The following is a 21,862-nucleotide window of genomic DNA, read 5'->3' on the forward strand; positions in this document are numbered from 1 at the left end:
AAGCTTTTTTATTTCGATACAAAACAACTAATACTTTTGTTGATTAATTTATGGCTATTTGTTCCAATATGTTTTCAAATTGGCCCATCTTTATTTATTCGATTCAAGTTCTTGGTTCAAAAATTTCTGTTTTTCTGCGGAAACAAAAACAAATGAGAAACAACACTGTTTCTGCGCATTGCGCCAATTCAGAAACAACAATTGCGCTGTTCAAACATTCTCGAGGCAAAACAGGAAAACGAAGTCAAAGAAAAAATGACGGCGAGAAGGGCGAGAATTTCAAGCCAATTAAAACAATTTTTGAAAAAGTTTAAGCGAAATTATATAGAAAAAAACTTATTCAGGATTATACAATCTTGTTTGAAAAAAAACAAAGGAAATTTGAATTATATGTTGCGCAATTCATAAGACAAAATTTGGAATTTTTTTTTCTCCATTTCAGTGGTTCTTCATTTTCCTCGTATGCAATCTTTTTGGTTTTCTGTTGTTCAACAGGTTTTTGATGTCACTAAAGCTGATTTTTTTCAAAAAAAAACGTGAGAGTGGAAAAAAGTCAAGAAATGACGGTAAATTTAAAAAAGAATCTTCAATCTCTGCATTTTCATCTCAGTTTTCAAAATATATTTCAAGACATCATGGCATCTATTAATTGTAGTTTTTTCCCAAAGCTGATTCAACAAAAAAAATGTACTGCTGATCTAAAAAAACTCCAGAAAAAAATTTCTTGAGATCGATTAAAGACAAACAAAACTTCTATCGTCTCTCTGCTCATTTCTATAGCGACTTGAACATACTGTTTTGTGGACAAATCGGAACTCAATTTTTAATTTATTTAAGATCAAATGAAGGCTTTATTTTGTTATAAATAAACTATTTTTCTTCAATAAAGAGAAAGGATAACAAAAAAAATGTAAAAAAAGAAAAGGTTTTGTACGACAATGCTCCCTTTCTTAATTGATTTTTGGTTAACCTAAAGTTTTTTTTACCAATGGATCCAAAATTGGACAAATAATCGACATATACCAGAACTGAAACGCAGAAGAGTTGATATACGAAAAAATGGTTTTTTTCCTAGAATTTTTTTTAAAAAATGTATAATTTCGTACCTTTTTTGTAGAGTAAATACTGAAAAAAAGAACAATTTCTTAATTTTGATTTCCTCTGGTTTCAACACATGAACTAAAATTAATTTGAATTAAATTTCTTGCCAAAAAGACAAAACAAGACAAGAATTAATATTCGATTCTAAATTTTGATGTTCTGATTTGTCAATACTTTCTTAGAAAAGTCTTCATCTGGTTATTTACTCAAACTACTGTGCCCAAAACTCTATCGGTTTTTGGAAAGAAAAGAGCAGTTGAAAAGAGTAGAAAAGTTATTTTATTTTTAATTTCTCTTTTTGAGCTATAAAGTTATTCATTAAGATCATATCCAGTGGATTGTTTTTCGCTATGTTCAGCTCGTGAGCTGGGTGCGACAAAAAAATAAAATGTTTTGCGAATGACTGTGTGTGCTTCTTTCAGTTGAGTTGCGACTGATCACTATTGCTGTTTTTGAACAGTAAGTTTCTGTGAAAAGCTGTTTAATAGGGCGAAACAGTTTCATCTGGTAAAATTATATCATGTCAGGAGTTCTGTATTTTTCATATTTCATAAGATTAAAGGGTAGTCTAGGTTGCTACTGAATAAATGTATCATACTGAGCTTCCTAAAACGGACACTCAAAACAGCTTTTCATCTCAAGCCAAACAGAAGATTTCGACAAACTTGAGAAGTATTTTGGAACATTCAGTCGAACATTTTAAATGAATATTAAAGCGATTATATTCGTAGTTATACTAGTGTAGTTATATATTTGTAGTTATGTATTGATCCTAAAACAAAAATGAGACATCTCAGATATGAAGTGGATAATTTTTTTCGATATCACATTTATCTGAAGTTGAGAAGTTTTCACAAAAAAAACAATGAAAGGAGCAAAACGAGGCAAGACTTAAAAGTTTACAAGCAAAATCTGTTATTATCAAAATGTTGCGAGTAAAACCTACATTGCCTTAAGTGTAATCATTCAAAAGTTGGATACTTGAAGCATTATGATTAAGATATGAAACATTACATATTGCGTGCCAATTTTCTAGCCCTTTCATGCGCACTCTATTGCAAAAAAAATCATGCAATTTTTTTGCAATGATCACCTTTTCCGTTCTTAAATCATCTTCAGATCTTCAATCTCCTTTCATCATTGGAAACTTGCTGCATAGTAATCCCAAGTTTCAACTTTACCTGGACAAATTTCTCGTAAGTCGGATGGGGCTCTTTGTCATCCTTCGGTTCTCGCATTGGGCACTGGTCGTAAGAGGTGACTCCGTATTGATAGTACCTCATCTCGTACACCCACGTTTCCACCGCTTTCCGCCCAAACACTGGAACTTGTTCAGTCGGAATCGGGTTGTCTTCCTTCATCCAGTACACGTTCTCACCTTAACCAAGAGTAACTTAACTCTGATAGAATCAGTTAAAATCCGGAAAAAAGAGGAACCGTCAATATACATATTCTTGTTAATATTCGCAAACATTTTTTTAAAATTAAAAGTTGAATTGACCATCAACTTGGTTATCATAACTATGGTCATCAACAGTTCATCAGGCTACAGAATCACATATCAGCAGTCCACCTTTCTCAAAGGATGCCGAATTTTTTATACTTTTTTGCTGTGTAATTAAGATATCAACCCAAATTTCACTAGGAGTGCTTATTCGCGTGTATAAGGCGTATTCACGTTATTTCTTCATTTCCAATGATAGTACTTGAAAAACAACTACCGATATATCATAGATTGCGGACTTTTTGGCTTTTCTATTTAGATGGGATGTGTCCATGCGTAATTAAACGGGCAAAATAGGTGATGTGCAAATAAAGCCAATAGGAAATGTGATGAAGTAAATTCTTGCGTTAAAAAACTCGAAAAAAACCCGCAAACAAATTTCACGCCCCTTGTATGTTATTTTATAATCGAGAGCAAAGCTGCATATTCAATCAATTGACACATATCCGCAGATAGATGTGAATTAAGTCTAAAACTATTTCTTGCTCATATTAAAAGTGAGCTTCACAAATGACAGATTATAGATATCAGTGTGAAGAAAATATTAGACATTCACCATCAGATCTTGACTGGATTTTATAAAAAAGTAGTTCCAGCAATTATTTCCCAACGTTTGAATTAGAGCTGACTTATTGTGTCTGTTAAAAGTGGGAAAATGAAGCAAAAGATTAAAGATTATCAAGAAATAACCAGAAAGAGAAAAGTAAAATTTTGCGGACAAAATACAAAAATATTCAAACTACCGCCTGGCAAGTTAACTTGTACATGCACTGAGCTCATTGATTTAGCGAATTTAACGGTTTTTATCAACTGCACTTATTTATAGAGTACTTCATTTTCTAAAAAAAATCTTATGTTAAAAAAACATGGAATTATTTGGATATTTTTTACAACTTGAAAGCGAGGATTGATATTCCGATGTGTGTATTATTTCCTGGAAATGCCAAAAAATGGTTCCCACCTTAATAAAACAGCAAATATAGCCTATGAAGTATAGCCTAACGGATTTGCGTTATTGAATGAATTAGATTATTAGGTTGCTAACTTCTATTAAATTTAGACAAAACCTTGGAAAGAAGATCAAATTCTACTTGCCTGTGTTTTGCCGTTTGCTATCTCCTTCATGATGTAATTTTCGGAAGTCGCCTTTATATTTTCAATTTATATTTTCGCCTTTATATTTTCATAAATTTTTTCACTGGAACATATCAATGCCTGTTTCATAAACAATACCTTGGCGCAGCACCCCTTGAAGCAAGCTGCAGACTTCAGCCAATTTTGTTAATTTTTTTGTATTTTTGATGCAGCTATAAATCGAATTATTGTATTCGATTGATTTCGTGCATTGCCGACACATATTAACTATGTTTAAGCATGTTTAAATTATCAGGCAATTTCCAATCCCAACATTACAATACTGTATTCGAAAAGTTTTCGTCGACATACGAAAACTCAAATTGGATTATATATTACACAACTCACTCAATTTAAAAATTTCAGGAATTAAATGGAACGATGTGACAAGGTATTTCTTTTCTCATCGTCACAGCCCTCAAAACAAGCCTTTAACACAACTCACGATAATTTCCAGTGCACGAAGATTAACAGGAGCATATAAAGGCTATAGTTTACTGCCCCGATATTGAACCATCGATGTTTGTTTTTGTTTCTTGAGTTGAATTCCATTAAATCGGCCTGTCGCTACTTTCATATTACATTTTTGTGGAAATTTTGTTCCATTTGTTGCGTTTGTTTGCGCTGTTATCCTGACTGGTGAAATCAATCAGTGTTTCTTTAGAGTCGGATTTAGTTTTCGTAAAAGCTGCGAATGGTATATATATATATATATATATATATATATATATATATATATATATATATATATTTGATATTTGCTACAGTATCAAATTCAACAACAGTACGTCCTTTGCTACTTTTTTTCAGTTTCTCTTGGGATTGAAATAATTAACTTAAAGTTCGGGCCTCTTATTATTAAATAGTTTTGCAGCTGTTTGATTTGTTAGTTTTCCTCATCTCGTTTTCTTTCCTTTTTCTTCCCAGCTCAGTCGTGCGTTTAACCCGTTTTTCAGTTCCGCCTGTTTCATCGCTTGTTTAAAGTTGCGCGTTTATTGATCAACACATGCTTTCTTCTCGTCTCATGGTCACTCTCTTTCAGATGGTTGAGGAAAAAAATCAAGTGAAAAGGGCCCTGGGAGAGATTTTTTTAGGAAAAAGCAGCTCTTTGATATTGGAAAAAGCTGCTCTTTGACATTCCACAGAAACTGATGACTAAATAAAGCGTTTGAAAGCATTGAACAACTGAGAGAGGAGATAACTAAGGCAGACGATGGCTTTTAATTTTGTGCTAACAATTGTATTGAAACTGCTGAGGATAAAGAGAAATTAAAACGGAAGGCGTTACGGTTTTAAAATACTAATTTCTCATTTGATTTGTTCGGAAAGATGAATTGCAAAAGAAAGGAAGATAAATGCGGGACAGAATTGCTCATCCAAAGCATTGGGATGATTCCAAAAATCAATTGCGAGAGAAAACACAGCACTTTGAAGAGGAACAACTCATTCTGATATAGCTGCAATCGGACTGAATTAATATGAGTTGATGGCTATTAATTTAGAAAAGACTGGGTTAATTGACCTCCGTCCAAAAATTTGTTCATGCGCGTCGTATTTTAGCCTCTATTACATCTTTCTAAATCTGAGAAAATTACTTTCTAAAAACGCCCTTGCGCACAACCATTTTCAATACAATAAGTCAAGAGAGGAATCTAACTATATCAATGTATAATTGATTGCGTGAGTCGGATTGTTCGGAAACAACCTAACCATAAAAACACTCAACAAATGGAATAAGAAAACTCAAACTAGATAAGTTAGATGTCTAGATAACTTTCCAACTCAAAGCGCTTGAACAATGTGTTAATTTTTTCATCTTTGAGTTGTCCCATTTCATGTTTGTTACCATTCGTTTCCTCTACCTCCGTAGAATCAGATTTTGTCAAGGCTTGATACCACTGCGCTTGTTCTCAACAATAGCTATTGGGCACTCTTGCGGTTAACTAAACTTTTCAGCTGAGCGCCACGTCTTTTCTTCTTTCCATTAATATAGAGCAATTGCAGTTTGCTTCATGACTATCTAATTAAGTGCTGCAAAATGTACTTCTTTTTTGAAATTGTAGCATGTTGTTGATTTTCTGACTGTCGGTCATTCGGGAATAGTCTGCGGTTTTTTCCCTCTGAATCATTACTAGCTGCTTCACCATAGCTTTAAGTCAACAACACCCCCAAACCTTAGGAACATTTGATAATGTAGAAACTGTTTTTGCCGCTTCTTTTTTTACAAAGGTGAATCTACGAGTGTGAGGAAGAAAGAGACTGTTCGGATGATATCCGGTTTTGTTTGTTCTTCCAGATACAAAAGTGCTACAACCAAGCTTCTGTAGATCCTGTTTTACTTTTCCTCGTCTTCCTTCTGTCCCGTCTGATTTCTTAGACTACGAAACATTGATGTTCTCGCGTGTTTGCAATCATTCAGTTGAAACGGTCAAGCATCGTTTGCCTGTAGCGTTTTTCATCACATCTGACTTTTCTTTAGTTTTTTTAAGTAGTTCTAGAAGCCATTAAGAATTGCCCTCATGTAAGCTCTATTGAGTTCCTGTTTTTATTCATCAGGAATATGTTTTTGGAAGCCACAATAATGTCGTTAAACTGAGGGTAAATGAAAGTTAACTTCTCTGATTGGGTCTCACTTAATTCCTAAATGGAATTATTTTGCTGGCATGTTTATTTCTCTGCATTCTGTTCTCGCTTTGCAAAATTTGGAGGTTGTTTGAAGTGCACCTCCCTTTCAAAGTTAGCCCAGGAAGGCCGATCTGGCGTCAAGTTGATGCATTATTTGGCCATTCGTTTCTGGAGTCTGAAGTCTGATCTTCAATATCTGTGGCTTTCATGTTGGTGCAAAATTTTCAATACCCGAAACGTCAGTCCTCTTTTTATTTCAAGTCCCCTACCACAAAGAGTCGCTTTTATTTGTTGAGTTGACAGTTTGATCCCAACCTCAAATTTAAACCTAATTTGTTTGGAATAATGTTTCTGTCTTTAAAGGTCTCACAAAATTTTAAATCGCGTAAGAGCTATGCATCTTGGAGAGCCTGGATTTCATTTTTCTTTGCCTCGTGCTGTTGCCTTGACTCATCACATAATTTACCTTTGTGGACTGATTTAGGTTCATCATAGTCGCCCTCATTCCAAAACAAGATAAATTTTGAGTATTCTGTAAATCGTGGAACTGTTCTCAAGTTTTCTTTTTCGTATGGGCCCTCTGGCCGCTCTGTCGCTTGTTGCTGTTCATTATCAATTAAGTCAAATTTCTTTTAAAGTGAGAAGTTATCTGTATCTCTGTCGGAAAAAAAGAACCTGTCTCCCATCGACTGCTGGTTGCAGTCGATAGAAACCAGGGTTCTCTTTTCTCAGTGTTGTTCAACGTTGAGCGTCACCACTCTCTTTTTCAAGCCACTCCTCTTGAACTGTGTCAGGTTTTTACTGTCTGTGTTTTGTGCAATCTTGTTAAGCTCATCTAGATGCCAGATTTTAAGATATTCTGCACCTTCGTCAAATTGTTTAGTTTTGTCTTTTTATTGCAGGTTTAGCCCAGTTCAGATTCTCTAAAAATCACATATAGAACTGCCATCACCCTGCATTAGTCGGGTGTAAACACTATTCATCCTTGTTCAAAAGTTCTTTAAAGCTGCAGCTTCAATATTCGCTGACCTCATGGGCTTGTTTTTTCATGAATTTACTTAATTTACGGTTAATTTACTTATTGAAAGTTGATTGTTCGAAACTCTTCTCACCACTGCAGAGAATCTGACTTCTCCTTGTGTAGCAACCAAGTTTCTCATTCTTGGTGCAGGGAGTAACTCCAGATTCAGGGAGGAAGTAATGAGTCAATGAGCAAATTTAACGTAACCTATATTAAAACACTCACGTGCACTTTTTAAAATGCCGAAAAACTGCAGCGCCAGAAGTTAAAATGCCAGAAGTTGCTACTTAGCCAGAAGTTGAATTTCGTTGACTTTCGTCATTTTAAAACGTGCGCTCAGTGACTTCAAGCAGAGTCACTTAACCATGCTTAAAACAGGAAACGCGCACGTTTTAAAATGACGAAAAGTCAACGAAATTCAACTTCTGGCTAAGTAGCAACTTCTGGCATTTTGACTTCTGGCACTGCAGACTTTCGGCATTTTACAATGTGCACGTGAGTGTTTTAATGACCTATACTATTCGCCGCAAATTCGGCGCAAAAATTCGTCGAAACGAGGCAGCGGCTGTTGTTTATTTCTTCTTCCTGAAGCCTTAATGAAAAGATTTAGAAAAAATTACGCAGAGAAATTTCTCCATTGGTCTTGCATTAAACTCTCCATAAAATTTGACAAAAGTCTAGTGAGAAAAATGACACGACAAAGTTAGTATAAACTGGCCACTCATTTTTTCCTCTGTTCTATAAACGATGCCAGAGAAAAGAGAGTGGACATTCTAGCTAAAACTAACAAATTTGGAGCTACGATCTGCTGTCAAAAACAGGTGAAATTTGCATAATATGAGCCAAAGTTTTTCAACAAACTCGATAGATTTTCAAAGAGTGAAAAGCAGCACAGACTAATTCGCCAATAGTTTTCGCTGGATGGCTTGACAATTTCTTTTGCAAATTCCATTTGAACGAACACCCAAATTTACAGGAAATTAGGATCTAATTTGATCAAAACTAACAAATTTAGCTAAGATTTAAGGGTAAAACCGCAACATGGGGACAACAGTTGCACAACGATAGTTTTCTTAAAAGCGGAAATCACAAAAAACCTTGGGTGATGCCACTGATAACCTCCGATGTAAATTTCCATTGGCCAAAAACACATGAACAAAAATGTCTGTGAACTACAGCGCCCTCCTCCCTACCTACTACCTACCCCATTAAGGGAGGGAGCGCCTAACTTGATTGGATCCGAATGCTGATAGGGATACTGAAACGGGGAAAAGCACAAAAGTGGAATTTACCTATGTATCCAAATCCTTCGATATTTAATCTGTCAGGCAGTGAGCTCTTTTCTTTTGGGCACTTCAAGAACTTGAGGTGTTTAACCCACGTTGTAGACTGATTAGCTAGTCTTTGGTCCCATACCAGTGCAGCGAGACCAGCTTGCTGTCGGAATCTGAAAACCGCATTGAAAACATTTTCCTGGTAACAACTTCATTTTATCTTTTTCCTTTCTAAGTTGTAGATTGAAAATAGTTGAGATATTGGAGTTATTATTGGACGGTTTTTCTCCTCTTGTCGCATTAATGGACATAAAAATCACGAACGTCTGTGAATTAAAACTTCAGACATGCATCTATTTACAGGCATGCTTGGTTTTGTGTCAGATCATTTGGGAGTGCGAGCAATAATGTTGAACAAGTTGCAATACATTGAACCGTCGAATAAAACTAGCCAATAACACGTCAGAACCAACCCTAACATAAAAAAATAGATGAATATAAATAGAAAGAATTAGACTAGTTTTTAGGTAATGGTTATTAATAGCCTAATTCAGTCTGAGGCCTGAATGCTTTGTATCAATTGTTTAATATCTCGATATGCAAAAAATCAAAAGTTTAATGAATAATACATTGACTAGAATCAATTTTTTTGAGAATGTTTTGATTCTTTATATTACCATAGTGTACCTTGAAGAGTAAACTATTTTTGCAAGTACAAAAGCTACATTAATTAATCCACGATGTGCCAGATTAGCCTAATTTTTGCCCGCCACACTTTTCCCACATCTCCTTAGATACCAAAAAGCGAGACAAAAGTTATGAAATCTCAAAGACGGGTTTCCTCTGTGTCTTTCTCTAACTTTTGTTATTTCACTGATAAGTTGTAGTAAAACTGTTCTCATGGCAATGAGGGTCGATTAATAGAGTTTTATAAGGCCATTGAGCAAATTGAAGTAGGGTTGGGAAGAGTCTAACGCCTTACCTGCTATGTTGGCATTGGATATTTACTGCAAATGCGTCGTCTTCTAGAAGAGCCCCATTTTTGTCCGTTTTCCTAAATGTAGAAATTTTATTTGAATATTCAAATCACCCGTACCTATCTCCAAGTTCGTTTCAGTACTGGGCCAGTATAAATGCAATTCCTCGTCATTACTGAATCATAGACTGATTCACGTCACTTTTTTTTACTTGTGAGACTTGCGTTCAGTCTGATTTTGTAATGGTCAGACTTGGGTCAAGTGCAAAAATAAAGTTCCGTGCGGGGATCGGACTGATTTACACTTGGAGTTCGGTACGGGCAGCTCTTTTCAAAGAAACTTCTCGCAACATAATCTGTCGATCTGGATATTACTCGCGAGAACCTGTCAATCCCTTAGAAGAGATTTGTTAGAAAAGATTTTAAAAATTAATCAATTATTTTAATTAGAAAAATTCATCTAATATTACAAGTAACACAGCTCAGAAGCGGTGCACAAACAGACAAAAGTCCCCGTAAAAACTTATACCCTCAATTTTAAAGTCAAAGAGAAGACTGGTTCAACCATATTTTTGATTCGAAACGCCTGAAAAAAAGCTCCAAAAGATACAGGATTTCAATTTTTCAGAGCAGTATCAGAATCCAGTTTAAATTTGAATTGATTGAAGTTAATGTTTTCCCAGACGATTCTTTGAAAAAGTAAAAATTTTCGATCCAAACTTTTTAATAATTTGAGAATTTTTATGGAGCACAAGAACGCTACGATTAATTGCATTTCACTTAAAAATGCGGAGTAAAAAACTGTAATAGTTTTTTTTGCAAATTTGGAGTATTTTTTATAATGCCATTTTATATTGTTTGCATTTATTTAATTTGATATTTATCTGAAAGCATTTCAATTCTTGCCATTTTTGTCTTCCCTCTTTTCTGTTCTCTCGTCTAATCTTTTCTTGTCACTCAACTCTCTTTCTCTCACGCGAGCGCGCGCCTGCGCTTTCCTTGCTTTTTTTCTACGGTTTATTTTTTCCAACTATATCTTTGCCATCTAGTTCCTATCAAAGTCTTTATTAGAGAACATTTATTGGAAAACTAGCTCGATTTTTTTAGACCGTAAAAAACAAACACGGATCCTCCGAAGTTGATACTTTTTAAGTTGCGCTAATATTGGAAACATCTAGATTTGATGGTAGATTGCGCACAAAGAAAAGCCGTTGGAACAATTAAATTGATGGCAGATTGCGGTACTGTTTTTCAATTTCAATCGTTTTCTAGTATACCCTGTTCTCTGCTTATTTCAATTTTTTATTCAAAATGAATTTTTCCAGCCTCTAATGGAAAAAATTTCAAGTATTTGTTTTTTATTCCACTTGTCTGCTGTCAACCAATCGAAAAACACTCAAGCTCACAACTTCTTTAAGTCCATATTGAAAACGTATTGACATAAACAAAACTAAACTAGTTGTGTTTGGGCAATGATGACCTCTGTGAATTTTTTTGCTCTAATGTTGTGCAGTAAAAAACAAATATATGTTATCTATATCAATCATCCTGTTTATTTCAATTGAAGAAATGGCTTAATACTGTAACTGTAAAACAATATGTGTACAACAGTGACAATGAGCTTAGATAAAAGGTTTAAAGAACTCAACAGTGATTGATAATTCTATTGTCGAACAAATTCGAATTAGTTTTCTTACTGTCATTGTTGTTCACACACGCTTACTGTGATGATTTCAATGAAACATCAAGAAACTTCGAAGTTTTATTAAAGTTTCAAAGAACGAAAGAAGAACTTACCTGACGAACTTTATTGCTGTGTCGATAAGTAATGGCTACAAAACTAAACTCAATTCTAATTTTGTTAGCTATCATTATCTTATCGACCTATCAATCATATGTCAGTAGTAAATTCTCCCACCAACAGAAACCTGATTCTAACATCCACCGACCTCCAACTAATGAACTCGATTGTACCCAAATCATATATGATTCTCATGAAATGTTGATGAAAATAGAATATCACCTCCGGGATTCGGAGTTAAGATCTATTCACATGCCAATCATGTAAAATATTTTTAGCTAATCTAAATTTTCTCTGTATATTTTCGCATAGATAACCACTATAAATACAAGCTAATTTTTGTATATTTTCAGTTCAAAATTTAATTTAAAATTCAACTTATTGAATTCTTTGACCCGTGTTATCGACCACGACAATGGTGTCCAGACCAGCTACAGACAGACACATTTTAGATCTACAGAATGCAGAATCAGCTACTGCGTGGATTATGTCTTTTGTGGCGAAATGTCGCGCAGAGAAGAAAGAGGACAAGGTCAACACCGATGGTACTGTACAGGACCTACAGGTAACCAATCTCTTTCTTAGTATGTGCGGGCAAGATGCAATCATTAAAATTAGGAGCTTAATGAGTCCTAGGAATTTGATAGACACGCCGTATAAAGACATCAGATTGGCGATTCAAAATTATATTTCTCCTAAAGAGAGAGTAGTAACGGCAGAAAAGGCTAAATTTCTGTCCGTAATCCAAGGTGTAGGGGAGTCAGATGACGACTTCCTAGCACGTCTTAGAGAAGAAGCACGCTATTGTGACTTCGAAAAATTGAAAACAGCGGCCAACCCCGAAGAGGAGTTGGTAAAAATAAAGTTTATCTCAGGTTTGAGGGACCCTGAAGCAAAACTTAGACTACTAGACGGTATTAAAGCAAAACCAGCAATGTCGGTTACTGAAATGACCGAGAGCTTACAGTTCAGAAGTCAAGCAATGGCTTTTGCAAGTTCTTCATCAGGTAATAAGCCCTTTACGGTGAAAGAAGAAGTTGGGTTCAACTTCAAAAAGACCTTTCGAAAACCAAATGAAAAACTTACGGCTAATAGAAACAGCAACATGTGCACTAGGTGTGGAGTTAAGCCACACTCTAGTAGACCTTGTCCAGCGCTAAGTAAGAAATGCAACACCTGTGAAAAGGTGGGACACTTCTCAAAAATGTGTAGAAGCAAACCCCAACCAAATTCAGGTAAGTACAATAAACAGAATAACTTTTGCGAAGAAGAAAATGTTTCTTCAGAGCAAGCATCTCCAGCATCGGAGATGGGAATGTTTTATACTAAAGAACAAATCTTTAGCATGTCTGTTACATGGGAATACATCTCAATAAATAACTGCAAAGTAAAAATGAAGGTAGACGCAGGTGCAGATAGCACAGTGATATCATCAAAAATATGGACTGAGCTTGGTAAACCTCAGTTGGATGGTAAGATAAGACATCTCGAAGCTTATGATGGTCATCAATTAACGCCTCTGGGATCACTTACTTGTGACGTTGAGTGGAACGGAAGCAAGCTCACTCAAAAACAACTTGCAGTTGTGCAGTCTGATAAAGAATTTGGACTACTTGGTAGAGACCTTCTACCCAAGCACGGCGTGAACAACATCACAGCCGAGCACCTACCTGCTGTGAAGGGTTACAAAGCTCATATGAAGTTGATACCAGGAACACAGCCAATGTTCTGCAAAGCCAGAAAAATACCTCTACCTCTTCAAGACAATGTCACAGAGAAGCTGGAACAAATGGTCAGACAAGGCATCCTTGAACCGGTACAGCCAGGAGCAGTCACTAATGCATCTCCAGTGGTGTGGAAGAGAAAGAAGAGTGGAGAACTGAGACTTTGCGTGGACTTGAAAGTGCACATCAATGGCAAAGTCATGGATGAGGACTACCCAATACCAGACATGGAGACGATCTTCCATAACCTACATGGGGCCTCATATTTTGGCAAAATTGACCTCTCAGATGCCTACTATCAAATTGAACTTGACGAAGAAGCAAAAGATATATGCACAATCAACACATCTCAGGGACTGTTCAAGATGTGCCGACTACCTCAGGGATTGAAAAACTCTTCTTCAATCTTCCAGAATTGTATAGAATCAACACTCAAAGGAATCAAAGGTGTTGTGATCTTTCAAGACGATGTGTTGGTGTATGGAAATACCAAGGAGCAGTTCGACAAGAGAATGCTTGCAGTCAAGAGTCGACTACGTGAGAAAAGTTTTACTATTAATGAGAATAAATCTAACTCAAAACCAGTCGATAGCGTTAGCTTTTTGGGATACTCCATTTCAAATGAGGGAATAGCACCAGATCCCAAACATGTTGAAAAAATAAAAAATGCAAAAGCACCAACTAACAATAAACAACTCGAATCGTTTGTTGGGCTAGCTAATTTTTACGGAAGAATGATTCCTGATTTTGCAACAAAAATGCTACCCTTAAATAACATGAGAAATAGCGATTTCTCATGGGGCAAAATGCAACAAAAAGCCTTTGAAGACATAAAAAATGAATTATGTGCTAACCCACTAGTACAGCCATATAGTCTACAAAAAGAAGCAACAGTTACTACTGACGCCTCTGAAAAAGCCATTGGCGGGGTTCTTTCGCAAGAAGGACATCCAGTCATATATGTATCGAGAAAATTGACTCCAGCGGAGCAAAACTACTCGAACATAGAGCGGGAAGCACTGGCAATTGTCTTTGTGGTCACAAGATTGAAGCAATTCCTTCTTGGAAGACGATTTACCCTACAGACTGACCACAAACCACTCAAATATCTCTTTGCACGAGACGAGGAGATCCCGAAGACAGCATCAGCGAGAATCACAAGATGGGCAATAGCTCTAATGGGCTTCGACTATGAGTTGAAGTACACACCAGGGGAGCAGATACCCCATGCAGATGCTTTGAGCAGAATGGATTTTGACGAAGACGAATCCGACAACGATCGAGTGTGCTTCGCAATCAATAACATCTACTTCGCTCAGAGTGATTTGGTGACCCAAGCAGAAATCAAAACTGAACTTGGAACAAACAGACTCTTCCAGGACATAATGAAACGAATCAAAAGCGGCAATTGGAAACAATGTTCAGAAGCGGAAAAAGGATTCGAACAACAGAAAGATGCACTTACTTTACATAATGGAATCATCCTCAGAGGTGTTGTTCCTTTCATTCCACCCAAACTACGACACTTGGTTTTGGCAAAAGCGCATGAGACACATCCCGGAAAGAATGCAACTGAGGCATCAGTCAGAATGATACCTTGGTGGCCTGGCATTACCCAAGACGTTCAACACTTTGTTAGTAAATATAAGAATTGTCAATTGAACAGGCCTAGCCTGGGAAAAACAGTCTCTACGTGGCCAGAAGCCGACGTTTGGGAACGGCTCCACATGGACTGGGGTTATGTTAAGGACCAAGGCAATATATTAGTAATTGTTGACGCGGGTTCTGGTTGGATAGAAGCCTTCCCCGCGGGAAATAGAACATCAGAAACAGTTAAAATATATCTTAGTCATATCTTTGCAAGATTCGGAATACCAAAAACTTTAGTTTCTGATAATGGTCCTGAATTTGTAAGCGGTGACCTTAAACAGTGGTGTGAATCACTGGGAATTAAGAAAATAGAATCACCCGTCTATCATCCAAGAGCTAATGGACTAGCTGAAAGAGCAGTTCAGACAGTGAAGCGGGCACTTCAAGCGTGGAGTCCCAACCTTAATGTGACATTTGGAGCATTCCTGCAAAGGGCACTGACGACACATCGCAACACTTCAAAGACGAGGAGCAAAACTCCAGTTGAACTCCAGATTTCAACTTCTGCGAACCCATTCTATTCAAGGCCAACGAAAACACAAAGACAGTTCCTGCTACCTTCATCATCAGGAAGGGCTTGAACACATCTTTCATACAGCCTGAAAACTCAGCACGGACTATTCTAGTGAGCGACAACCAAATTGCGAGACTAGACGAGGACAATGTGAAAACTGAACCAGCAGTGGAGGAGACCATATCTCAATCAGAACTACAACCTCAGAACACAGATGTGGGACCTTCACATCAAGATGAAGCTTCTGCAGCCACATCATCTGCAGAGCACCAACAACCCGAAACCTCAGAGCCTTCACGAACATCAACCAGGAACAGAAAACAACCTGACAGATTTGGAGAACCTATACCCACAAACTTGCTTAAAAAAGGAGGGAGGATGTGATGATTTCAATGAAACATCAAGAAACTTAGAAGTTTTATTAAAGTTTCAAAGAACGAAAGAAGAACTTACCTGACGAATTTTATTGCTGTGTCGATAAGTAATGGCTATAAAACTAAACTCAATTCTAATTTTGTTTTGGCGCTATCATTATCTTATTGACCTATCAATCATATGTCAGTAGTAAATTCTCCCACCAACAGAAACCTGATTCTAACATCCACCGACCTCCAACTAATGAATTCGATTGTACCCAAATCATATATGATTCTCATGAAATGTTGATGAAAATAGAATATCACCTCCGGGATTCGGAGTTAAGATCTATTCACATGCCAATCATGTAAAATATTTTTAGCTAATCTAATTTTTCTCTGTATATTTTCGCATAGATAACCACTATAAATACAAGCTAATTTTTGTATATTTTCAATTCAAAATTTAATTTAAAATTCAACTTATTGAATTCTTTGACCCGTGTTATCGACCACGACACTTACACGTCTGTAAAACAAAGGTGTTAAAAAAATTCTCAATATTTTGAGTAGAGTGCTCGAAAAAAGTGTACGATTTGGTGCAGTGGGTTGAGTGTGTGTATATGCAACATGGAAAAAGGGGGAACTTTTTTATAAACTTCCTGGAAAACAGTTCTGTTTCATCAACCGTTTTGAGGAAATTTGTAATCTAAACCTGAAATGTCAGATCTTGTCATTAACCTTGATATTAAGAAAATGCATTCAGCTGTTTTTCAACTTCAAGTTTTTTTGGGACCCTGAGTTGAACTGCTGCAAGGTTCGCTGATGATTCAACGCATCTCCGAACTAAACCGCATCTTCTTAGGTTTTTCATTACCTTACGCTACCAGGGTCGAATTCGCGCAATTAAGGGACGATTAAGTTTACTCAGATTAATAAGCGCATTCATTCCCTTTTGCAATCTCAATACCTGGTGGTAAAAAACTAATCTTGTTTACGCTTTTATGTTTGCTCCCTTCGAGCGATTATTTCTATGTAAGGCAACTGCAAATGAAAGGTAAATCCGGATCTTTTCCGTTTGTGCCCCCCCAGCTTAGTGGGCGCATATTATTTGCACCCCCCAGACGCACGTGCAATATTTTTACATAATGATTTACTATGTAATGACACGTGCTCTGTCACTGGGGGGCGCATAACATACTGGGGGGGCACAAACGGAAAAGATCCGTAAATCCAAATAGTGCGGGGATTAGGATAATTGAGAAGCCATGTTGATAAAAAAATTCTATATTCTTAAATTTGACAATTTGTTGAGCCTGGCAAAGTTACAATGCTTCCTGGCTTCTGATGCGGGATCGTTTCCGTTTGCCCCCCCCCCCCCCCCCCCCCCCAGTCATTCACCCCCCAATTACAGAGAACGTGTCATTACATAGTAATTCATTATGTAAAAATATGGCACGTGCGTCTGGGGGGGGGGGGGTTGAAATAATATGCATCCACTAAGCTGGGGGGGGGGGGGGGGGGGGCAACGGAAAAGATGCCTGATGTGTGTAATCTACCTGAAATACTGAGTAGCTCCGGCTGCAGAACCTATTTGGTCTTCTTTCGGGCACACGTTTCCTCCCCACTGAAAGATTGCATGACCCACACTAACACATACACACAAAACCACTAACGACAGTCCAGGATGGTTGAACAACATTATACTTAAAATTATACACCAGTATTACCAATTTTTAATCCGTCTCAACTCTATTCTGTAGAAAATTTCGCCAATTCTAAATATTTTTTCCACTTCACAACAAAGAGAGCTGGCTGGAAGGAAACCGAGTTAGTCACCTGAAAAAGAGCGAAACCATATTTTAAATTGTGTTTCTCAAATCCGTGGCTTTTGCATTGCCAGAAGTTTATGTAAAAGACGATGAAAGTGGGCTACCTTAGTTTCCCGTATGTGAAAATTGATAAAAATCGTTTGCGTGCTTAGCTTCCTGGCTCCGAGTACATATGAATTGCCATGTTAACTCTGAACTCTGAAACTAAAGAGAATTGTAGAGAATCTGTGTGAACTGTAGTACTTTACTTTTGTTTTGTAAGCTTTCTTCACAACGTTTCCGTGCATTTTTTTTTCGTGCATTTAAGCACTGTATTATATGTGAAATAGTAATCTAGTTAATTTTCTTTATGCTGTGGCAAGAATTAAAAAAAGAAACAGAGGAAAATGCTTTTGGGAAAATTGGGAACGTCGCCCCAATTTAGACTCCAATTTCAAATATATCACATACTGGAAGAAATTTAAAATACATCGAATACTCAAGGAAAGTTTTGAATATACCAAACTAGGTCAAGTAACTCAATGAATTTTTTGGCTTTTTATTTGGGTGATTTTCAGTAAGGTTTGGGACTCAAATTACAAGGTAATGCGAGTTCATAAAACCATATCACCTCTCCCCTAACTTTTTAACCATTGAGAACAATGGGAACCGAATGAACAAACTGTAAGGTATGATAGTACAGCTCAATATGTGTATATCCTATATCCTTGAAAATTTTAAAAATTGGCCCATTTTAGAGTAGCCTGACGATTATGGTGGATTTATGTGTGCGGTCAAGCAAGCCGATAAAGAAATTTTGAAAAAGAGATTTAAGAAAAATAAAAATCACATTGACAATTTAGATTTTGGTTGGTTGGTTGGTGAGCTTGGCGCTAGTTGCGACCATTAAGTGTTGTTTTTACAAATTAAGGTAAATGAATTTCATTCCTTTTAATTTTGTTCACAAATAACCCTCAGCCTGATATTCTGAATTTTGTTTACACAGACAGAATGATCAAGAGTATTTACAAAGCTAAACTTTTGAATTGTTCAGCTAAAATGATTAGTAGATTCAACGTAAATTCTATTTACGAAAAAGAGCAAGTAGAAATCACAAATTCGTTTCGGACTAGATCTCAAAAAGAAGAAAGAGGTGGGACTTGCATCCACTCAATGCTGTGAGAAAATATTTAATTTAATTTTCATAGCACTGGAAGACATTACATTATGTATATATATATATATATATATATATATATATATATATATATATATATATATATTATATATATATATATATAAGTATCGCAGAACCTGTTCTGTTCTCCTTTGATTGTAGTGGTTTATTTCCGAAAAATATTTTACGAAGCTCCTAAAAATGTTTTTGTTTATTTTAGTTTTTAAGTTTAGTTACAGACAAAAATTTGCTTTTTTTAATGCGCTTTTGACGCTAAAATGTCCCTAACATATTATAGATATATTGTATGGTTACAAACTACAAAAATACTGAAATAGGACTAGGAAAACAATTTTTTAAGCCTAATTGTAAACAAAAAAAGCTTGTGCGCTAATGCTTTGCTCTCACGGATGAAAGATCTTCTTAAATAAATCAGTATTAGTCAAGTATGAATCCGAATACTGATCAGAACTCAAACAAACTTATATAAGTTAAACATTCGAATTGTCAGTTTTAGTACACGTCTAATTTCAGAGCAAGAATTTGGCCAGTTACGACAGTAAACTGAACGCCGGATCTAGATATCTCCAATAAATCTGATTGGCTTAGTGTCTGGTGCTGACCTCTTAAATTTTGAGCTCTAATTTAATACCTTCTGCAAATTCAATGCTTCAAAATTGGAAATTTTAAACTGGAATGTGAATCAATGTATGGTCCTCAATTCAACTACCGGTTTACATTTTTCTATTTGTTGAACAATGTCAAATACATTTGTGTAAATCAAATCATCTGAGCAGAATTTTGGTTAATGGTAAAATTTATATTTGTGAAAACAATCAATACTACAACAAATCATTTTTATGTTTGATTCTGAGAAAAATCGTGAGCAGAATTTAACGTAAAAGTAAAGTTTGATAAAAAATGACAATGTAAGCAAAATGCTCCCAATTGCTTCTTCACGAAAAGATTCCTCGAAAAAGTTTAAAATGCTTAAGTTTTTTTGTTGGGTTAATAGAGTTTTCGAAACAGAACATTCTAATCATCAAGCACCTTATATACAAAATTTCAATTTCAAACATTTCAGAGTTTCATAGAGTATTCAAACGTTTTCAGTATAATTTTTGTAGAAAAATTGTGGTTTGTGAAACAGTTTTTAGGAGCTAACTCAAGACCAAATCAGCTCTTGAAATTTCTTGAGTATTAAAAAAATTGAAGAAAGAACAGTTGGGGCTCGGGTAATTATATTTCACTGCATTAACAGCGGTTTTAGGTTATTATAGCCCTCTTAATGTGTTCTAAAAATCTTGCAGAGCTTTTAAATTCTCTCAAACAGTTCTCTGTCTTATTAATGTCCATGATAATTTAAAAAATTATTCTTCTGATTCGAATCATATGTGTGGGATGCGAAGATTCTGTCATCGTATCTCACTTAATCCTTATCACGGCACACAAGTTTAAGATATCTTATTAATTTAGTTGTCTGTTTATGGACGGAAATATTCAAAACCTTAATTTAATCATTATATAACAGCTTTCGTTGGTAGATCGCAGAACTATTTTAATCAAGTACGTTATTGGCATCTATCCATACCGAAACCTCAACTAGTTACAAAGAATGTGGCTAGAACTTCTCACCGTCTTTTTGACACCCAATGTTGAAAGCGCCTAATTACTTTCAAAGAAATGGGATTAGAGTTACCGTCGGGGGAAAGGACTACTCACACAATTTTCAAAGCTTATTTCAAAGTTTAAGATACCTTATTAATTTAGTGGTCTGTTTATGGACGGAAATATTCATAACCTTAATTTAATCATTATATAACAGCTTTCGTTGATAGATCGCAGAACTATTTTAATCAGGTACGTTATTGGCATCTATCCATAACGAAACCTCAACTAGTTACAAAGAATGTGGCTAGAACTTCTCACCGTCTTTTGACACCCAATGTTGAAAGCGCTTAATTACTTTCAAAGAAATGGGATTAGAGTTACCGTCGGGGGAAAGGACTATTCACACAATTTTCAAAGCTTTTCGAAGTGAAGCGAATTTGAACAATTAAAATAAGCCCGCCAAAATTTTATTGGAAGTGTTTTTTTTGCAAAGAGAGCATAAAATACTTTATTTCGTATTCCAGTACACATATTTAAGTACCAATTATGGAAGTGTTTTCCACATTTGCAACACTACTTTGAAATTAATCGAAATAATATATCCTTAACTCAATAACTACTAAAACACTAGTAACTCATATGACTAAGACATTTTTATCAACATTGATTACTAGAATGAGGGATTATACTGCAGTTAATATGTCGCTTTAATGATTTTATAATTAATATGCAATTATTTGTGAAATCTAGAATTATTTTGAGCCATTTTACTTAAAAATAAATTCGGCGCCTCTAAAAATGATCTGTGCTTCCCGTCATTGAAAACGCAATATGCTCTCGCTCCCGAATTAAGTGGAATCTAATTGCGGAAATTTGTGCGGAATCGGATTCCACAAAAAGTATTTGATGTTGATTCGGAAGGTAGAGTCGACTTAACAACTTCGATTTTAAAAGTGAAAAACATTCATCCTCAAAGTTTGTGAGTACGTTTCACACGTTCAATGTATTAAGATAGGAAAAGTGAAATGTCGTTACAAAAATGACAAAATTTACTCCCAAAATTTGGTAAATGTAGACGCTAGGAATGAAATTTTAGGCGTTTCTACTTAAGCATCATGTTTTATGGAATGCAAAAAACTGTGTTCCAGTCCCAATATGCTTCAGTTTTAAATAAAAATTACCTTCAAAAAAACAATGTGCACAGTTTAATTATACCAAGTTTGAGGCGCCAGGCAAAGTCGGTATGTCCAGACTGCCACAGACGGAAACTTGCACGTCCAGAATTAAACAGTCAAGTCCTCATTTGACCAGTCTTATATTCTTCAGATACACTATGAAACCAAAAAGATACGTAAAGCATGATTCCTGCTTTTAAAGCATGAGTCGTGCCTCATACGCACAATTTGCGCTAAAGCGTCAAAATAGGTGTGACATTTAGAAGTTTTACGAGAAATTTCATTCTCACTTTCTCCACTTAAGCAGAAAAGATGGTTAAACCGCTCTGTTCTTTCACAGTTTGCCAAGTTGCTACGCCACAAGATATCAGATTGTCATGGCTTAAAATACAAAAGCAACTCAACTTG

General features: G+C 35.8%; 1 protein-coding gene across 1 annotated transcript; it reads right to left on the minus strand.

Annotated features, from left to right (window-relative positions):
• Positions 1–2,216: 2,216 nt before the first annotated feature.
• LOC142349131 (uncharacterized) lies at positions 2,217–17,509 on the minus strand. The gene is made up of 4 exons (XM_075400546.1): positions 17,240–17,509; positions 9,642–9,713; positions 8,678–8,832; positions 2,217–2,479 (listed from the first exon to the last, which is right to left on the minus strand). The coding sequence occupies exons 1-4, from the start codon at positions 17,380–17,382 to the stop codon at positions 2,217–2,219; spliced, it is 633 nt and encodes a 210-aa protein (XP_075256661.1). The 5' UTR covers positions 17,383–17,509.
• Between the last annotated feature and the right edge of the window lie 4,353 nt (positions 17,510–21,862).

The sequence above is a fragment of the Convolutriloba macropyga genome, chromosome 11 (assembly GCF_964194025.1).
Source record: "Convolutriloba macropyga chromosome 11, txConMacr16.3, whole genome shotgun sequence".
In the NCBI taxonomy this organism is placed as follows: domain Eukaryota; kingdom Metazoa; phylum Xenacoelomorpha; order Acoela; family Convolutidae; genus Convolutriloba; species Convolutriloba macropyga.